Here is a 20,000-nt window from a genome sequence, read left to right as displayed (position 1 = left end):
CCGTTTGTCCATTGGTGGCACCGGAGGGAGGGGGTTGGGGGGTGTGAGTTGGGGTGGGGGAGGGGCCGGGGGTGCAACCTAACATGGCGCCAATCCTCTGCTCATTTGACGCCGTTCTGTCTGTTGGTGGGTTGCAACGTGGTGACTCAGCGACTTTTGAGGCCGACAGACGGACGGACGGACTGCATCAAGTGAGACGGGGGGGGGGGGATTAGCGACGAGAGAAGAAGAGAAGAAGAGAGACGGATAGAGGGCTGCGTGATGGAGCAGGATGTCTGGATCCGTCCGACTCGGCGCCTGTGACTAACTAGACAGCACCCCCCCCCCCCCCCCATTCCTCCCGCCCCCACAAACAAACAGACAAGACAGACAAACAAACAAAAGAAAGCCTCGTCATTCAGAGCGGAAGCGGTTTGTCGCTAACTTCCTTTATCCCTCTTTAGCCGCCATTTCATCCCCTCATCCGAGCGTTGGGCGGGAGACGCAAGGTCACTCGCCGACGACTGCGGAATGTGCTCAGGCAGACGCACGCGCACGCGCACACACACGTACACGTACACGTACACGGACTCACACACCTAAAGCGGTCGTGACAGTGGTATTAGCGGCTGTCGGCGGGGGTCGCTGGGGTGTAAGAGAAACACTTTAGCGTCACTTGTCTGTCAGGGTGGGGGGTGGAAGCAGGGCAGCAGCTGAGGAGAAGGCAGCGGGCCACCCCCCACCCCCCCCTCCCCCATCCCCGTCAACCCCCCCCTCCCACCACTCTCACTCACAACCACTCTGTCGTCGACTTAAGTCACCGATGTCTCTCTCTCTCTCTCTCTCTCTCTCTCTCCTTCACTCTCCTTCACACGCGTTCTCTCCCCCATTTGTCTCCCCACCTCCGCCTCCTCCTCCTCCCCTTTTATCTGCCTCTGCCCTCCCTCGTCTCTTTGCCTTTCCACGCCGCCATCCCTCAGAAGCTGGTGGCTTAGCTGCAGGCTGACACAGCCAAGCAGAACTGGGGATGAGAAATTGCTTTTACTGTACATGCTAAACTACGCACTCAATCGAATGACTGATGCTCTTGAAAGTGTTTGCTGCGGGGCAAAGCCGGCTGTATAGTCTTTTCGGCTGTCAGATGGAATATCGTCGGCAGTCAGCTGCCGCGCCCGCCACCGAGAGAGAAACTCGGCAATCAGGCCTCCATGTCTTTCAGTTATTTATTTGTTTATTTATTTTATATGATGGGTGATTTTGTTTTCTTTACCCCTCCCCTCCCCCCACCTCTGTTTCTCGCCCTCTCCTGCCCGGGTGTTGGAGTTGATAAGTCATTTTGAGGTGAATGGCTGCAGCAGTTATCGATGAGTCAGAGCCTTCGCACTCAATCTCATCCATTATGTGCTCGTGCTAGCGGAGATAACTGCGCGTATGTATCGCCGCCTGCTATGCTCACACACACACAGACACACACGCACACATCTAGCCGACTATCATTCCTATCTGATATAGATACTAACACACGCATACGGCTGTCAACAACAATTGCGGCGGCTGTAGCTAGCGCTAGCTTCATGCTAGCAGCAGCTCCCGCACTTCCCCGCCAGCCTGGATAAGCTTCACAGCCGTCATTTACTCCACTGATAGGACTTTATCTTCTCCAGGATTTTCTCCACAAAGTCCGATTTTATTTTATTTTTTCTGAAAAACTCTGCGACAACTCCCCGAAAGTTCTATTTAAAAAAAAGAAAAAAAACCACAAAGTTGCGCCCACTGCCTGCCTGCCTGCCTGCGCGCTCCACTCGCTGCGTGCTCCTCGGTGGGGCGGCCACCGGTGCAGGTACAGCGCGGCGCCACGGCTCACAGCGGTGCTGTCCCATTACCTCAGGCAGTCATCTCACTGTCACGCTGATCAATGATTCATGCGCGCGAGGGGCCTCGGCCTGTTAGCTCGCCGCACTGCTGCTCGCCGCCGCCCGCCGCCACCGCTGCCACTGTTCTAATAAGTCGACTGGCAGGCAGTATCTCTCTCTCTCTCTCTTCTCTCTCTCTCTCTCTCTCTCTCTCGCTGTCTCCCCGAGAACTGACGTTTCTCTTCTTCTTCTTCTTCTTCTTCTTCCTCTCATTGCAAAAGAGAGATAGACAGATAGAAGGACAGGTGCAGGGAGGAGGGGGAGGGGGGAGAGGGAGCGAGAGTGAAGGTTCACGCTGAGCACATGCTGCTCACATAACTGACGACGTGCTGCTTCTTAAAGTGCGCTGTCTCCGCCGCCGCACAGGCTGCCCGTCCGTCCCCGCGCACACGGAAAAGGTGTCAAATCGTGTAAGCAAAGCCGCGAAGGAGCCGGGCGAAGCCATTAGCTGTCGCACGCATCCTCCCACATTCTCATTTTTAACCTGACCACGCTCTCGCTCTCTTTCTTTCTCTGTTGCCCCTAATGATGCTCCTCTGTCGGCCATAAAAATAGAAAAACAGTGGCGACGCTGGAGGCCGAGTGATTAATATAGACGGAAGCAAACTGCAACACATCTGTTTTATTTCAGTCTGAGGCCGTTTTGACACTTTTCTCCAGAAGACGTCGTCTCGGTAAATGGAGGCAAGGGAATGAAAGAGAGAGAGAGAGGGAGAGAGAGAGAGAGAGAGAGAGACGGTGAACAAAGCAGAAAAGTTTCCTCAAAAATTTGAACGGCACTTTTTGGCAAAAGCGATTGTAAACTTTTATGTATTTATTTTTATGCACAAATTGCCAACGAGGGAAAAGTGGGCAAATTCTGCAGGCAGCTGAGGGAGAGGGGGGAGGGTGGGAAGTGTGAGTGTGTGTGTGTGTGTGTGTGTGTGTGTGTGGGGGGGGGGGGTTCCCAAAACACAAAGTTTTGGGACCCCCCCCAGGAGGAAGGACTCTCTGTTTAAATGACGGGTTTTGTCTGCATCAAAATGGAGCTTCTGCTTTTAGAGGCAAAACTTGATTTTTCACTACTAATAACGCAATCATTCCAAAATAGTGAATCTAAATGCCACCTTCACCAGACAGTTGGGGGATTCGCTGTATTCTCAAGAGATTTATTTATTTGTGTTACGTCTTCTGATGCCTTTTTTTTGTATATTTGTCCCAACATTTTTGTTGTTGTTCTGTAAGACGGTGCTAAAGGAGAAGCTAATCGAAGCGACGCAGCAGGCTACAAATAGGAGCAGAACAGATTGTATGGCCTCAATGTGAGAATTTCCTCTAGTTGTGTAATTACTCCAAGTGCCAGACGGACAAAACATATATTTTTAGCTCCGGGGTTCACAAATAAGATGAAAGTGATTTTGTTTCACTTAACCATTTGGAAATCAAAAAGGCTGCGAGATATTTTGCCATTAAAATGGAAAACATTCATCTCAATGTACTTAAACTAAAGATAACAGTTGTGGCTAAACCACAAAAAGAAAATGTCAGTGGCACCAAAATGTGAGCAGCTTGTTGAGGAAGAGCCACTGAACCAGAGTGGTGGATTCACAGATCAGGCGGATTTTTAAAAATAATGCAGGCTGAGGAGATTGTGGAACATCAGTGAGAGAAGGTGTCACAAATTCTTCCCTGTGTGACAATGAGGACACTTTCAAATATTGGATCCGAAGCCAGGCCGTGACTAAAGTAGTTTTCTGCCACAGCAGAGCAGAGCAGAGTGAGTGGAAGCCACACTTACCATCAACCTGAAACCCCCTTTGGGCTCCACGCCCACTAAAACAGATCCGGTGGTTCGGTTGAAAAGGCGGGAGGGAGAACAGAGTGACAAAGTTTGTGTAGTTGTAGACACTCCAGTGAGTTTTCTTTTTTTTTTTTTTTTTAATGTAATGTGTGGAAACATTTTGGGTTTCATAGTCTCAAAAAGTGTAGAAGAAGAAAGAATTAGAGGTGATTGGCCAAGAAATAGAAGTGTGTGTGTGTGTGTGTGTGTGTGTGTGTGTGTGTGTGTGTGTGTGTGTAAATATATATATATATACATACACAAAAAGTAAGGAAATGTGTGTTTCTTTGTTGTAACAATGCTTCTTGGAAATAAATCTTACATAGTTGGAAAGCCTGTTTATTCCCCTTTTAAATGGTGCCACACTTGGAAGTTGGAAGTATCTGGGTTGCGCCCCTGGAAAATGTGACAAATCTTCTCTGCCGAGTCAAACTTAGCTTATTCTGCTCTTGCTATTGACTCTTTTCTTTGAGCTTCGGTACCCCTAGGTGCCTGATTGGCAGCACCTGTAAAAATGGGTTGTGCTACAGTGAACTGTAGGTGTCTGCTCCAAGAATCGGCATGTCAAATTTGACTGATTTGGATAGAGCCCGTGTGATAGGGCTTCGATAGAACTTCAATCTGGTGGTCAACACTTGGGTATCTTAGGCTGTGTCTTCTACAGATTTGCAGTCAAGGTTTGCAGAACGATATGGCCGGCGGCTCTCGGCCCAGACATTCCGGAACAGACTGCACGCAGTCGATCTTCGTTCTCGTTGGGCTGCCAGGAGGACTGCCGTGGCCTCCCTTCACCGTCAGGCCCGTCTGCGCTGGTGTCGACAACACCTGCACTGGAACCTGAACATTTACAGGAACGCTATGTTCAGTGATGAGTCCACATTCTGCCTACGGCAGTTGGATCATAGGATCGAAGTGTGGCAGTCCCATATCTCCACAGTCTGGGACCAAACCTCATCCTCCGAGATGACAATGCTCGTCCCCACAGAGCGAGCTTTATCAGAGACTACCTCCAAAATGTGGGAGTGGAGAGGATGGAATGGCCTGCCAGCAGTCCTGACCTCAACCTCATTGAACTCTTGTAGGATCAGCTTGGGTGTTAAAGAATGGGATGCCATCCCCCAGCAGTGTGTGACGAGCATCAGGAGGAGATGCCAGGCTTGTTGTGGCTGTGTGTGGCAGTCAGCACTTTCATCAATTTCTTTGCTTGCCTTATGATGTGATAATTATTATTTAGCATGGCAATTAACATTATGTGGTGGAGTAGGTGGTGTATTTTTGTCCCATGGTATCAAATACAATAGACCTGATTTTTAGCAAACCTTGCAGCGAACGTGCAGCGAATTTGCAGTGCTTGAACCAACTCAAGTGTTCAATGATTTGAAAAGTTAAAAAGAGAAGAAAAAAGAAAGAAAAACTGGGTAACCCAGAGTAAATACACAACACACAGCGGTGTGATGGCGCCATAGGAATTTGAAATCCTTCCTGCTCCCTCCTTACTCTTGACAAAGCCCTCCGCACACACTGGCTCTCACCTCTGTCAGCCCCCAACAGTGACGCCTCTCAAGTCCTCCTCCCTCACGCTCCTCTCCCTACTTTTCTCTCCCTTCGCCTCCTTTATTTTCCACTCTGGAACGTACAGAGGGGGACGTGCGCGTCAACAATATATTTTTGGCAAATGAAAAAAAAATGTATGCAAAGTCAGACAGGACTCAGGGTGAAGATTATTCTGTCAGACTTTAATTCTATTTGGAGGATGTCTCCCGGACTCATCTTTTCTTTTTCTTTTTTCTTTCTTTTTGCACCACTGAGGAAAGTTGTTCCGTGGCAACGACAGTGGCGACAGGTGGCAGGTGGAGGAGGGTGGTGGGTGTGTTGGTGGGGTCGCTCGGGGACATCCTCAACCCACTGGACTATGACCTCACCTCCCGCTTTAAGTTCACTCTGGCACAATTCAGGGCCGCTCTTCTTCTCCTTCTTTCCTCTTTTTTTTTTTGGAAAATCTCTCAAATGAAGTCGCTCAAGCAAAATAGCCAGTCGTCACACCATCCATCATCCGTCTTCATAATTGCCGCAAGGACACCAGGTCCTCCAGGAAAAAAAAAGGAAAAAGGAAAAACACAGGAGTGCACACACACACATACACACACATGCAGTGCAAACCGCCTCAGCACTCGTCTCTTCACCGCGTCGGCCCTGAGCTTGTGCGCGTGGCTACGTCTGTGCGTGCGTAATGCTCTCTGACTCTAGGTGGTAAGTGTTCCAGCAAAAAGGTCAACAGCCATAAAACAAAAGAGCGAGAGAGAGAGAGAGAGGTTGAGACGCAGGGAGAGAGGCTGATGAGCGGGGGTCCAGTAAGTAGGTTGTGAGGGGGTTTGGAGGAGGGATGAAGTGGTGACAAGGAGACGACGGGAGAGCCGGTGAGGACTGCCGCCGCAGTCATTACCTGAGTGTGCAGCAAACACTCGGCTAATGGACGTACCGGGCGGCGGCGGCGGCGGCGGGCGGGGCCACGGCAGAAGAGGAAGAGGAAGAAGTAGAAGAAGAGAGAAAGGAGAGCAATCCAGACGAGAGGGGGGGGGGGAAATGAACCAAGTGAAGGAGGGAACGGTGGGAAAATGCTAAATGCATCAGTTTTGGAATGGCCTGTCATCCCTCAGCGAGGAGCCGCCTCCCCCCACCCCACCCGCCACCAAACCCCCCCGTCCCCGCCCCCCTCCCAGGCCGCACACTCTCATTTATAAAACTATGATAGGTTGTTCCGCTCCACCGCGCAATGTAATGCAGCGCGCGCAGCCGCGATGCGTTCAAGCACCCCCAACCCAAACTTATTTTGGGCAGGGTGGGGTGGATGGAGGGGGGTATGGTGATGGTGGTGGTGGTGGTGGTGGAGGGGCGGCAAAACACCCTATATTTTTCTTGTTTAATTCAAATGGGAAGCGAGCGAGTAGATACAGGGCTGGAAAGAGCGTCTCTAAATGTATCGTTGTAAAATGAAATGTTATTCCGACTCGCACGGCCCTGTTCTCTCTCTCCTCTCTCTCTCTCTCTCTCTCACACACTCTCTCTCTCTCTCTCTCTCTCTCTCCCCGCCGCCGCCGTCCTACCTATCTGTGTTTTCCACTCTCAGCCACCCCCTCCCCACTTACTGCTAAAGATGGAGTACTTACACTCCCGGAGAATCCCACTGGGACTTTGCTGGGAAGTAAACCCAAGAAATAGAATGTAGAAGGCAAATCACTTGGGGAAACTGTTTATCAGACTTTTTTTTTTTTTGTCAGCCCAGCATCGGCATGAACCATCTTGTGCGAACGTTCGAGTTGTGCGTCATTGAAATGTGTTGTGCTTCCTTTTTTTTTGTTGTTTTGCTGACGTGAAGGTGTAAAAATAATAATGTAATAATAATCATAATGACGATAACATGAAAGAGTCGGGGCCCCCCGCTGCTGATGTGAAGAATGTGTGCGTGTCCGTGTCGGCTCCTGTCATCGGCTGACAGTTCAATTAGTCTGAACTAAATGATGCACGGCGCCTCCCTCACGACCCCCTTACTCTGCAGCGTCGTGCGTCGGAGGGCCTCCGACTTTGCACGAGCGAACAGCAGCAACAACACTTTCACCGAGTGATAATGATACATTTTGTTTTCGTAGATGCTGCTTGACGCAAATGCAAAATACTGCAAACACAAATGGAAACGCAACACTTCTGCTCCGGTGTGATTTCCACTGGAAGTCCAGCTCGGATATTTTGGAAGTGCTCCCTGTTGGAAACCTTTTCCATGGGAACTTTGGTGTTATCCAAAAAAAACAAACCCTTTATCGTTTCTGACCATTAATATTAACCCAAAAAAAAAAGTTTTGTCATAAGTAGACAACCAACATACAAAAAATAATGCAGTTTAAAAAGAAAATGAAACGTGACTTTTCAACAGATTCCCTTAGAATTGTATTGGTTGATGTAATGCATCATCATCATCATCATCATCATCATCATCATCATTGCCTTTATTTAACCCGGCAGGTCAATTAAGAACGGATTATTTTTTACAATGACGGCCTTACAAGTGACAAGGGCCACTTGACAAGGGTGGAATAGGGAATAAAACACAGTTTTAAAAAAATCATAAAAACACAACAACAACAAGCAACATCATAAAATCTCAACAACAACAACAACAACAACAACAACAACAACAACACAGACAGGCAGTATTAGATGGTAGTAAAACAGTTGCAGGAGTCAGTGAAAGCGTCCAAGAGAGCAGCTGTGAAGGCAGGGGTGGGAGTGAACTGGTCCAGTTTGAGGGCTTTTCGCAGATCAGTCCAGTCGCAGGCAGTAACAGCAGACTGAAGTGATGCAAGTCCAGTGGAGGTGGAGGTGGTCGCCATTTTATTCCATCAAGTCTTTCACTAAACAGCGAAAAAGGTGTTGATTGTGAAAGAATTGTATTGATTGTTGCACTCAAAACGTAACAATATACCAGATAAAAAACATTACCCACTGGGTGACATGACACAGGCCCTCGTGGTTCTGCATGAACTTCCTCGCTGTGCTTGTGGGAGCTTTCATGAATGTTTACCTGCCTCAGAGGTCCCAGTGGAGACTTTGGCTAAAAAAAACAAGAAAGAAAAATGCTATTAATCACTTAATTAACGTGACCGGTGGCCCCACATGAGCAAAGCAGCTATTATCATCCATCCGCTTTCTGTCTCCCCGCACAACAGGTGCAGTTGCCGCGTATGTATTTGTCTTTTTTGTTTTCTTTTTAAAGAGGGGGAGGAAGAGTCGAAATCGAAAGGGATCGTTTTCACCCCTCGTGCTCCATCGGCGGAGGAAAAAAAAAAACTACCCAGACTTTTAATTAGGCGCTCTTCATCATCAGGGGACAGAGCGTGGGCGCTCACGTGGACGCTCGCTCGTGGCGCTGCGCTTTGGAGCGTGCAGAGGGAAATAAAAAGAAGTCGCGGCTGCACCTGCAGCACTCGGCCGCGGCTGCACCGCCGTGGATTTGTTTATGTAAGCAGCCATTTTGTGCGTGCATTAGGAGGTGCGTGTCAAGTGTGGTTCTTTTTTTTTCTTCTTTTTTTTCCCTCCTTCTCCCTCCTCTGCCGGGGCGACGGCAATCAGCAGACAGAATACAGACAGCAGAGACGCCTGCAGCCGTTAGAAGTTTGCTCACCTTGATCTGCATGCAGCAGGCGTCCTCAGACTGCCACCAGCACTGAGTGACTTTGTGATTTGAGTCTTTGCTTTTATTTGATGTTCTCAAAAGTGTCGGCGGAAGAGAGAAAGGGGGGTGGAGGGGTTGGGGGGGGGGGCGTTGAGGAAGGAAAAAAAAAAACCTGCAATGATTTAGTCTTTGTTCTTCACATCAGCCGTGGGACTCTGCACATCCTTTTCAGACTCTTTTTTTTTTTTTCAAGTGCCATTTCATTACAACATCGCATCTTGGGGTTGGTCAGAAAAATGTAAATGTATCATTTAACGCATTTTACTGGCCGTCTCGGTAGACGCTAATTAATTTCTTTAATGGGCAGGTGTTGGTTGTTTTTATTTAACGGCGCGCTGGCTGGATTGTTGTCCTTGTAAACAGTTTTTTCTTTTTTTTTTTACGAGTGGGAGGGGTGGGAGAGGAGTGTGTGCGTGAGTGGGGGGCGGGGGAGGGATCCGGCTTGCTTCCTCCCTCCGTATTGCCTTTGTTGTTTAGAAGGCCCATATGGATTGTGAATCGGCGGCAGCTTTCAAAGCGTCATTAGTCATGCATAAAAGACGGTGTTAGCGCTTTAATAGCAGCCCCGGGCTCGGCCTCTCAAGAAGTGCCTTAATTGCGCACCTCTGCCACAATCCGTGTTCTGCCGCGCAGGTGCACTCGCATGCACTTGTGTGTGACAAGCCCTGTGTGTGTGTGTGTGTGTGTGCGGAAGTGTTTAATGATTGTCCAAGTTACTAACTGGCCACTAATAAGCCGGCGGAGGCAGAACACTAGGATGAGCATTAAAGATAAATGGAACACGCCCACCGCAAGCCTTGAATAATGATCTTTTTTCAATTGTTTCTTTCCTTCTTTCCTATGTGTGTGTGTGTGTGTGTGTGTGTGTGTGTGTAGCCGTGCACCTGTTAGGTCTGACCTGGCATCTGCGGCACGGCGAGAGCCAGCTGTACGAGAACGGCCTCAGCTCGGGGGACCATCAGCAGGAGGAGCGCGGCAAGTCCAGGCCCACCAGCTCCGTCCACCTGCTGGACACGCTCAACCCCGAGAACACGCACGCCGGCGACAAAGGTACTCCGACTGCTGCAGCGTGTCGTGTTGCTGCGCCGTAGTTTTGTAGTTCAATCGTTTCGAACACACTGGGAAAAAACTGACTGAAACTGTCTCTAGCGCCCCCTTCTGAAGTCAATGTTTTGCTCAAACTCTACTTCCTCTCACATACCCTGGAACTGAAAGCATGTTCAATCCAACTCGAAATTTCAGTGGTTCTCCTTGAATGGTAAAAGGGAAATTTCCCTGCCAGTTTTCAAACTCTTTCTATTGGGTCTTCAGCCAATGGATGAATTTTTTTTAAAAAAAAAAGGAATTTGGAAATGTTCAGTCCAGATTGTCTTGTTTTCTAACCCTTAATGCTCAGTCTTTTCCGTCCATTGTTACTTGGCAGTGGCCGATAATGATGTTCTTCTCGCAGACTGTTATTCTGCTGCACAGGATGTCGCAGAGTTCATTCTTCTTTTTTTTTTTCTGTCCAATGGAATAAGATTCATTAAATGTCTGGAATTGCAGTGAGTTCACCAGTTCTTCAATAAACTCTTGCTCTCTGCTGGAGGGCCGGTGACTCATGGGCTACGTTACCCAGCTGTGCGAGAACAACGGCGAGCTGCGGCCAGGGCCCTTCGTCAATGCTGCATCTGCACTTTGCTTCGTTCTCGTCAGCTGCGGCCGTTCTGAAAGCCTCCTTTTGTGCGTCGTCTAATCACGACGCTTGTGCTCTCCCTCTTTGACTGCGTCTCACTCTGTTTGCACGTTTTGGAAATGTTTTTAATTTGTTTCGGGGATCCACGGATTGGTGCCATTCAACACTCGCATCTGCGCGGCTGACACCTGTGAAAACAGAAGCAACGCAGACAAAACGGAAGCGGCACTTTGCCCGAACTGGAAGATCAACTAGAATCTGATCTCGTCGAACCGAAAACCCGAGCTCCGACGGCAGCCACTCGCGGGACTTTGCAGGCGAAAATTAGCTCGGCCGTGATGAAGGGCACATATCCGTGTTATTTACCTCCCGTCCGCTGCTCTCTCTCCCCTTTCGGCACTTAATGTCAAATATTTTCATTGATAAATTAAATCACACGCGGAGCCTGGCCGCTATTCTAGCCACAGGTAGATTCAGTGAACTGAGTCGGCATATGCAAACATGCTAAAGGTCAGCCGTTGAACTTTAGCGCTCTCAAAATATCCACCCCATTATACACCTGTATTTATGTTTCCGCAAGCCTCACGCGATGAAAAAAAAAAAATCCCGACAGCTTGCGCTGACATTTGTCTCTTTTTTTTTCTTTTGGAGAGAATTTAATTGAAATACAATTATATAATTATGCTATTTTGAGTACAACATACTCTGTAATTGTCAATACAGACATTTCAGCTACATGGGAACATGTAGATGTTCAGATTAAAAATGCTTCATGTAAACACGTCAGTGGGAAGATTCTGATCCGATCCGGTCCGTTCGGAACAAAATTTTATTCCGAACGAGCAGAGGTGCTTTATGCCGATCATTATTTCGAATGGCGTCCGTGTACACACCCATTCGGATCCTGTCTCGGACTATCTCCACTGCGCATGCGTGCTACGTCTGCGTGGTGTGTTTTCACGTTGGCGGCAGCCGGTCATTTTTTCGCGAAACATAAATGAAACAATAGACCAAATAAAAGAACCGCTGGAAAAGTTTGAAGGCTTGTGAATGAGCCGAGGACGACGCGGCATTTGTTCACAACACAGGCGGAAGTACAGCTTCTTCTTCTACTACTATTTCCGGAAAATTAGACATTGACATCATTAGATTCTGATCAAACGCTTGGTGCATGTATACGCACGTCACGATCAGATCATTTTGTTTAGTGTCCATGTAGACATTGGATTTGGAATTTCCGATCAACCAAGGTTTAGATCGGATTGGAGAAAAGTGCACATGTAAACATAGCTACGGACTCTATAGATCTGTTCCTGAATTCCAGCCGTTCTCTGCTGCCTTTTGGGCTCCGGCTTGCACGTCGCCGTCGCGCCGCGTGAAGATACGTCCAAATAAATTGCCTCTGTTCTCACCTCTCACGCTGAATGCCACTGCGCCATTACTCGCAGTCAGTCGGAATTCTGAATTCAGATCCTCGGATGCACGGCGGCAACAATTTCAACAGTTGTGATTTCTACAGAAATGGCTCCTTTTCTCTCTCTGACCTCGCCACACTTTTATAGTTGCAATCATGAAAAATGTCAGTCCTGGCTCGGCAGAAGAGGGCAAACTCATCATGTCTGTCATGCAGAGAGAGTTGAAGGTACGTAGTCATTCGCTTCCGCTTGCAATTAGCATTCACGCTACTAGCGTTTAGCCATAGCGTAACTGTTACTGATATTCATCGATGGCAACAGTCACTACTTGCATAAAAATTAGATGACTTTACAATATCTATCTATTTATCTATATCCCAGTCATCATTGTGCTGCATTTTGTAAGTAAAGCTGTGAAATTGTAACACGATCGACCCGAATCATCGTTGGAATTTCTGACACAATCTAAATTTTATCGTGGGCCATCTGTGGTCGCTCAACCGTGATGGTCTCGATGGTCGCACACGCAATGCTTTTTGGCCCAAAAAAAAAAAAAATCGTACAGCGTTGCTGCAGCCTTCACAGAACTGTGAGACGAAACAAAGCCGTTTCCAACCAGCAGCCAGCGCCGCGTCGGGAGTCGCCAGCGCCGCGTCGGGAGTCACCCGCGCAGAAATCAGCCTTGAACTGATTACTCGTCTATTAGAACGGCGAGGTAATTGGCTAATCACGTTTCCTCTCGGCCGCTGCGTGACTGGAATAAACCTCCACCACTCCACCGCCTCTCAACCAGCCTCAGGAATTACTAACACCAATTTAACCCCCGTGACACGGGACATTAATTGTGAGTGTTCGGGGGTCACGGAGTCAGGACAGGACACGGAAACCTTCATGCCTTTTAACGGAACGACAGAGGTGGATATTAGAACGGGTGGCTGCGTGGCGAAGCTCGCAGTTCAGCACTTCCGGGGGATGCGTGCGTGCAGAGTCAAACTGCAACCCGCTGCAGTTTGGCCAACCTGGGACGTCCCTAAAGCAACTATTTCTTGATGAATCCTCACATTCCCGGGATTAACGCGCTCATCAGTAGCTAAATCCTCTGATAGTGCGCGCGGGGGTCACGGAATTCTCTTCCGCGAGGTTGTTGACTCACCGCAATCTATTGTTTCAGTTCCTATTGCTTTAAAACGCTTTGATGAAAGCTTGGGAAAATCAAAATGGGCAAAGCTAAGCCGCTGATGTAGCGCTGGCTGCTGTTGGCTCCTGCTGGTGGTGGTGGTTTGTGTTGGGGGGGGGTGGCTCAGATTAATAAAATTGGCACGGTGGAGGTGGTCTGCAGGCAGAGGAGGGCCAGGGAGATTAGAGATTAGACTGTAATCCAGTGTGGCAGATTATCACGCTCATCCTGCTGTACCCATCACCTCTCACACTGAGGGACCACACAATCCCTGAGATTACACGGCGGAGAATGGTGAGGGGAGGCAGCGGCGCAGAATGAAAATGACCAAAGCGGTAGAGGGGGTGGGGTGCAGTGCTAGGGAGCGATGACGGATGCTGGGAGAAGGGGGAGGAGGAGGAGGAGGAGGAGGAGGATTGATGGAGACCAATCCACGTGTATAATGTTTTGAGATAAAAGTGTCAAAAATGAATAATTGCAAACATTAAAATGCGCTCGACGCCTGAAACGCCGCGTTTCTCTCGCCCGGAAGCTTTATTTTTCCAGCCCGGCGACGAGAAAAGCAAACAGCGAAAACGGCGTCGTTTGGGATATTTGGAATGGAATTAGTTCATACTCGACTTGGCCGCTACGAAAACGAGTAGCGCCGTCGACATCGTAACCGTGGGAGCGTGAAGACTGAGTTTGAGGAGAGGAGAGCCATTCGGGGGGGGGGTGTGGCCATCAGTCTGTGCTTACACCAGGAAGAGATGGAGGGGAGTGTGTGTGTGTGTGTGTGTGTGTGTGTGTGTGTGTGTGTGTGTGTGTGTTGGAGGGGGGGGGGTCGAGGGGGTGGAGTGAAGTGACTGCAGAAGGCAGAAATCTCCCTATATTCTCATTTGCGTGTTTTCTGTGTCGCTGTATTACTGATGGCAGCTGAATGCTAATCCACCTGGTGCAGCCCCGCAGCCCCGCAGCCCTGCAGCGGCAACTAATTGACATTATGTGTCATGTCTGGATTGGCCACCGTCTTGACAAGCGCTGTTTCATGTTTGGGTTTTTTTTTTCCCTCTCTCATCACATCATAGCAGAGAGAGCAACCGGCAGCCCTTTGCTCTGCACACCAGAGCCGCCGCCGCTTTAATTAGGGCGACATTAATTGCAATCCACCCCCGTGATGATCAACCTCGGGCTGCCGCACGTGCCAGCCGGTGCACGAGCCCCAACACTGGCTGGCTGGGTGTATTCTCCCCCGTTTCTGCATCTAAAATCCGTGCGCGTGCACACACACACACACACACACACACACACACACACACACACACACACACACAATAATTCCTCTGGTTGTGGATGAAAGCAAAAAGTGCTCAGAAGCGGGGCGCGGGGATAGAACTGTCATTGGATTCCCCGCAGTTAATAAAGTGCATTGAAGTTTTCTGAATAATATTTCAGTCAAAAAAGGAATCCGGGATATATTAATAATGTGATATGATACAAACTGACATACAGTAGGCCGGCGTAATGTCTCATTATTGGGGGTTTGGGGGGGCGAATGATGAAACGCCGGGCTTGTGGGATGTCATCCGGCAAAGACCCCCCCCTCCCCTTCCCCTCATCCACTACGCTGTATGCAATGATTGTATAAAACCTCGGCGCGGAGGAAAGAGAGTCGAGCGCGGAATTGTTTTCACTCGGCCCGATGGCGGCCCGCGCGCTTTGGAAATGGCGCGGAGATGGATGGAATGTGACACAGACGGAGAGAAGTGCTCTTAAAGAGCACATCAATATTCCAGAGAGAGAGAGAGCGAGAGAGCCGCGTGTCAGAGGAGCGTGCACGAGGCGCGTAGATATGCCGGGGCTGGAGGTGGGTGGGCGCGTCCGTGGGTGGGAGCCGGAGAGTGTGCGCGCACGCTCCGCGCAGAACTGCTGATGGACTAAGTCGCCGTTACACCGCGCGCATTGATTTTCTCACGCTGGGAAACAGTCTCGGATTGTAACCCTGCACACAAACGCGCACACGCGGTCATGCGCGCGCGAGTATAGATCTTTTTTTGGGGGGGTGGGGGGCGAAGCACGAGCGCCGGCTGTGGCGCCTCCAGATGCGATGAGAGAGAGAGAGAGAGAGAGAGAGAGAGACCCCGGGCTCGCATTCAAAACACGGCAACCAGACACGGATGGAAGAAAAATAAAATAAACACAATTTCCCGCCGGGTTTAGCGCCACAACACTTTGGACGAGTAGTTTCCTCGTGACATTTTAGGACATAAAGTGGACTGACTTGAGAAAACAAAAACATTCTCACACACACACACACACACACACACACACACACACACACACACACACACACACACACACACACCTGCCCTGTGCAGTTCCAGAGTGAAAATAAAATAAAATGTCGCTATTATTGTCTTGAAGTGAGTTTGCACGTTTTTCTTTTTGTTACAGTTTTGCCACAACACAAGCGTGGGGGATGAGGGCGGGGGGAGTAAACATTATGGATTTAACCCCCTTCACTGTGCAGTATTTAAAGCCGTTGCATTAACTCCACCTCGACGCGAGGCAACATTAAAAAGCAATTGACATTACTGAAGCTTATTCTAATAAATCACACGCAGGAGGAAACACATTACATTAACTTCTCAAAAAAAAAGGTGCCTCGTTAGCCTGTATGTTCTTTTCACCTGACAGTGTTGTATAGAATACCAGGCACAAAGCATGGTCAGGATTCATAATAGTGTTCTTGGATTATGTTTTTTTTGTTTGTTTGTTTTTTACAAACCAAGCCTCTGAATCAAGTAGGACCATCAGAAAAAAGCAATATTATTTAAATGCAACTCAAACTAACATTGCATTCCCAATCTACTAAAAATCGATACTTAATATCTTAAGTATTAATGTGTGTCAATAGAAATATAAAATACAAATTCTGTGACAGGTTAAAAGGGGTTTTTACTTTCGATTATTGTCCGTACGTGATTTGTAATAACTCACCTCACCACTGGGGACACTAATTCCCAACAACATTCCAATGTGAAGACGAACAGGATGGCCTGGATGGATATTTATCCACTTCTGTGCCTCCTCGGGCTTACGAAAAAAAAAAAACCACACAAGTGCAATATGACGCAAGGCGTAATACACGTGTAACAGTGTCGCGGTCACTTGATGCCACAGAGTGGCTACATGCAGCTCGTGAACAGGAGGGACTCACCTGTCACAGGCTGTAGCCTCGGGCCCGACGGTGGAGGGGAGGTGGGGGGAGTGATGGAAGTGGAGGGGAGGTGGGGGGAGTGATGGAAGGCCCTGAGGCCAAACAGCGTTATCTTCTCCTCACTCTGACTGACACTCATTAGGCTTCACAGCAGAGAGAGAGAGAGAGAGAGAGAGAGAGAGAGAGAGAGGGAGAGAGGCTGGAAGCTTATTAAGCCAACTGCTCAAAAGGCCCTTAATTGAATCCAAGTCATTACGGGGACCTCGGCCATTGTGATATTTTTTAATCATCCTGCGGCAAATTCAATGTCTTTCCACATTTGGAACTATATTAATGTTGTCGCCATCAACCCTGCATGTGTGAGTTCGACACGTCGGCCAGAGCTCCAGCAGCCAATCAGCAGGCACCGTGCGGCTCCCCTCAGAATCACCCGTCCCGTCCCGTAACAACCTTAAGACCCCAGCTCGCGCGCTCGGATCTGCTCTCCATTAGCATCGCAGGGATAACGGCATTAATTGCAAAGACAGTTTAGTTCCTCAGAAAATAGATTACAGGTGTAATTGTTTTAGCCGGACTAAAACCCGCAGGCAAGAGAAATTAATTAGACCTTTGTGTCCCCGACCTTAATGGAGCGCCGTCTCTTTTGTCCGCGCCGCCTGTCGCGCACTCACTCACGCGCACAGTGACACACAACCGCAGGCGCGGCCGCTTTAATAACGACGATTCAGAACCGAAAGGAAAGCAGAATAATTTAAATCTTCAGAGCTAGTTATAAAATATTGTGATTTGTATCTGTTGTGGGTTGTGGGTGTCAGTGGAGGCTGTGTTATGTTCACACTGGCCGACACAGCGCCATCAATGTTCCCCACCCCCCACCTCGCCCCAGCCCTTTAATCTATCCGTCAGCCTCATGTTGTTGTGACGCTTGACGGCCGCCACGAATTAGCAATGCAACATTTTTATCGCCTCTTTAAACAAGCTCAACATTTTTGAAATGAACCTTATTACCTCTTTTTTTTTTTTTTTTTTTTCTTTTCTGCAAACTCGCGTCCGCTGCCAGCTGATGATGAAAAGCCACGGAGCTGTGATTTATGCCGTGCCATTTATTTTTATGATTTTTCCTCTAAGGAACCAGTAGCGAGTGTGAATTTCAAGTTGCTTATTAAAGCTGTGTGAGAGCGAGGTGTTGAAGGGAATTTGCCCTGTTGCCATAATCTCTATACGCTCACATGAGTCAGTAGAGCCACAGCCAGATCAGCTGTCTCGAGTGGTCAGAGACGGTCAATGTGTCCCTCACTCAAAACTCATCCGACGGCTCCACAGCGCCCTCGTGGACAAGGTGTGACCTGCACATTACCACACTATGAAATATTATTGCATAATTGTGTTACACAAATGATGAATGAAGCAAATAATCAAAACAAATCATCAACAACGCTTTCTCATGTAACACCCTGGGTAAAGTGACTGATAATTAAAGGAATGAAGGAATGAATGAATGAACCTCCTCATATGACTATATCGGGATAATATCAAATTGTCCCTTTAAGGAGTCTTTCCTCCCTGCTCGCACGGTGGCTGGTCCAGTGCAGCCCTGTGTTTCTTTTGCCTGGAAAAAAAAGAGCAAAATAAAAATAGTTTTCAGTTTGGCAACAAGTCTTCAAAGAGCCGTCGCAGGTCTTTTTTTGTGTGTCAGGCTTCATGGGGGTCTGACAGCAGGGGTCAGAGCAGCTGGCGAGACCTGGAGACGACTTCCCACCCACACCCACAACCATGGCCCCCACGGCCCACCCGCCCTCCACCCTCCACCCTCCACCAGGCCTCCGTCCTGTCCACCGCTTTACCTGGATCTCCTGGATCTGTGCCAGCAGTGCCGGCAGCCTCCACACACAGAGGAAGAGGGCTAGGAGGAGTTGGAGGAGGAGAAGGTGGAGGATGAGGACGAACAGGAGGAAGAGGAGGAGGAGGAATGGGAGGAGTAGGAGGAAGAGAAGGAAGAGGGCGAGAAGGTGGAGGGAGAGGAGGAGGAGGAGCATGAAGATGATGAGGAGGCGGAGGAAGAGGAGGATAAGGTGGAGGATTAAGATGAACAGGAGGAAGAAGAGGAGGATAAGGTGGAGGATGAGGACGAACAGGAGGAAGAGGAGGAGGAGGAATGGGAGGAGGTGGAGGAAGAGAAGGAAGAGGGGGAGAAGGTGGAGGGAGAGGAGGAGGAGGAGCATGAAGATGAGGAGGAGGCGGAGGAAGAGGAGGATAAGGTGGAGGATGAGGACGAACAGGAGGAAGAAGAGGAGGATAAGGTGGAGGATGAGGACGAACAGGAGGAAGAGGAGGAGGAGGAATGGGAGGAGGTGGAGGGAGAGGAGGAGGAGGAGCATGAAGATGATGAGGAGGTGGAGGAAGAGGAGGATAAGGTGGAGGATGAGGACGAACAGGAGGAAGAAGAGGAGGATAAGGTGGAGGATGAGGACGAACAGGAGGAAGAGGAGGAGGAGGAATGGGAGGAGGTGGAGGAAGAGGTGGAGAAGGTGGAGGAAAAGGAGGAGGAGGAGCATGAAGATGATGAGGAGGCAGAGGAAGAGGAGGATAAGGTGGAGGATGAGAACGAACAGGAGGAAGAAGAGGAGGAATGGGAGGAGGAGGAGGGAGAGAAGGAAGAGGAGGAGAAGGTGGAGGGTGAAGATGCGACAGGAGGTCTTTCTTCTTCTTCTGTCTTGCATCAGCGGCTGGAACCTCGCACCACCTCCATCTCTCGTCCCCCTCCGGCTTCTCACCTCTTTTCTCTCCCACCCTCCCTCAATCCTTCACCCCCCCCACCTCCCCAAGCCGCTCCTTCGCCCACCACCTCCTCCAGAGACCTCACGGCACACCGACGCTGCGATGCCGTGGCGCTCGCCGGCTGTCTGGCCGTTGCATCAGTCGCACAGGAGCGACGCTACGCGCTAATTAGCATCAGAAGGTCCTGTCCCGCGCTCGTCTGGCCGCCAGCCTGCCGCTGTGCCCACCTGACTGGGTGTCTGTTCGCCCGTCAGTGCCCCTGCCAACTGCCATCCTCGCCTCGCCCCCCCCCCCCCCCCCCCACCACCACCACCACCACCACCACTCCCCCTCCGCCCACTCTCGTCCGTGTCCCTTTATTTCATCTTGGAGTGAATAACAAGGCTCCTCTTTCCTGGGGATATTCATCCTCCTCTGCAGGCCTTTATCTTTACAGGACGGAGCCCAGATTCACACTGAGATGAAAAGATGCGCCGCTTCAGATCTTTCCAAGCTGCTTTTATTTTATTCAGTGGAAGATTTTTTTATTTATTTTTTTTACATACAGGGGAACAGTCTGCCCACCCCCCACTCCCCATATGCAACCCCTCCTCTTTTTTTCTTACTTTAATTACAGGTCGTTTTGAATTCTCCTTTTGTTCCCGGCCCTCCTCTTTCCCTCCGCCGCTCTTTGTTCCTCCACCTCTGTTGCCAGTCTCTCTTGTCACGGCTCAGTCAAGTTCAATCAATTAACCAATTAATCAATTGGCTTTTATCAATGCGGCGTCCCACAGAAGAGGAAGAAGATAAAGGAGCCGCCAGATGAAAAGGAAAAATCC

At 49.3% G+C, this 20,000-nt stretch overlaps 2 protein-coding genes across 2 annotated transcripts in view; both read left to right on the top strand.

Moving 5' to 3' along the window:
• tenm1 (teneurin transmembrane protein 1) overlaps nt 1-20,000 on the top strand; it is a 196,597-nt gene that overhangs the window by 79,268 nt on the left and 97,329 nt on the right. The window contains exon 6 of the mRNA XM_076043360.1: nt 9,815-9,988. Within this exon, the coding sequence (XP_075899475.1) occupies nt 9,815-9,988 (174 nt within the window). The remainder of the gene's footprint in view (nt 1-9,814; nt 9,989-20,000) is intronic.
• asb12a (ankyrin repeat and SOCS box-containing 12a) overlaps nt 1-20,000 on the top strand; it is a 321,968-nt gene that overhangs the window by 227,544 nt on the left and 74,424 nt on the right. The window lies entirely within an intron of this gene.

The sequence above is a fragment of the Nelusetta ayraudi genome, unplaced genomic scaffold (assembly GCF_046127955.1).
Source record: "Nelusetta ayraudi isolate G7.1 ecotype Tasmania unplaced genomic scaffold, CSIRO-AGI_Nayr_v1 ptg000075l, whole genome shotgun sequence".
NCBI lineage: Eukaryota > Metazoa > Chordata > Actinopteri > Tetraodontiformes > Monacanthidae > Nelusetta > Nelusetta ayraudi.
Note: the sequence above shows the minus strand (reverse complement) of the source record. Positions and strands in the feature narration are given on the sequence as shown.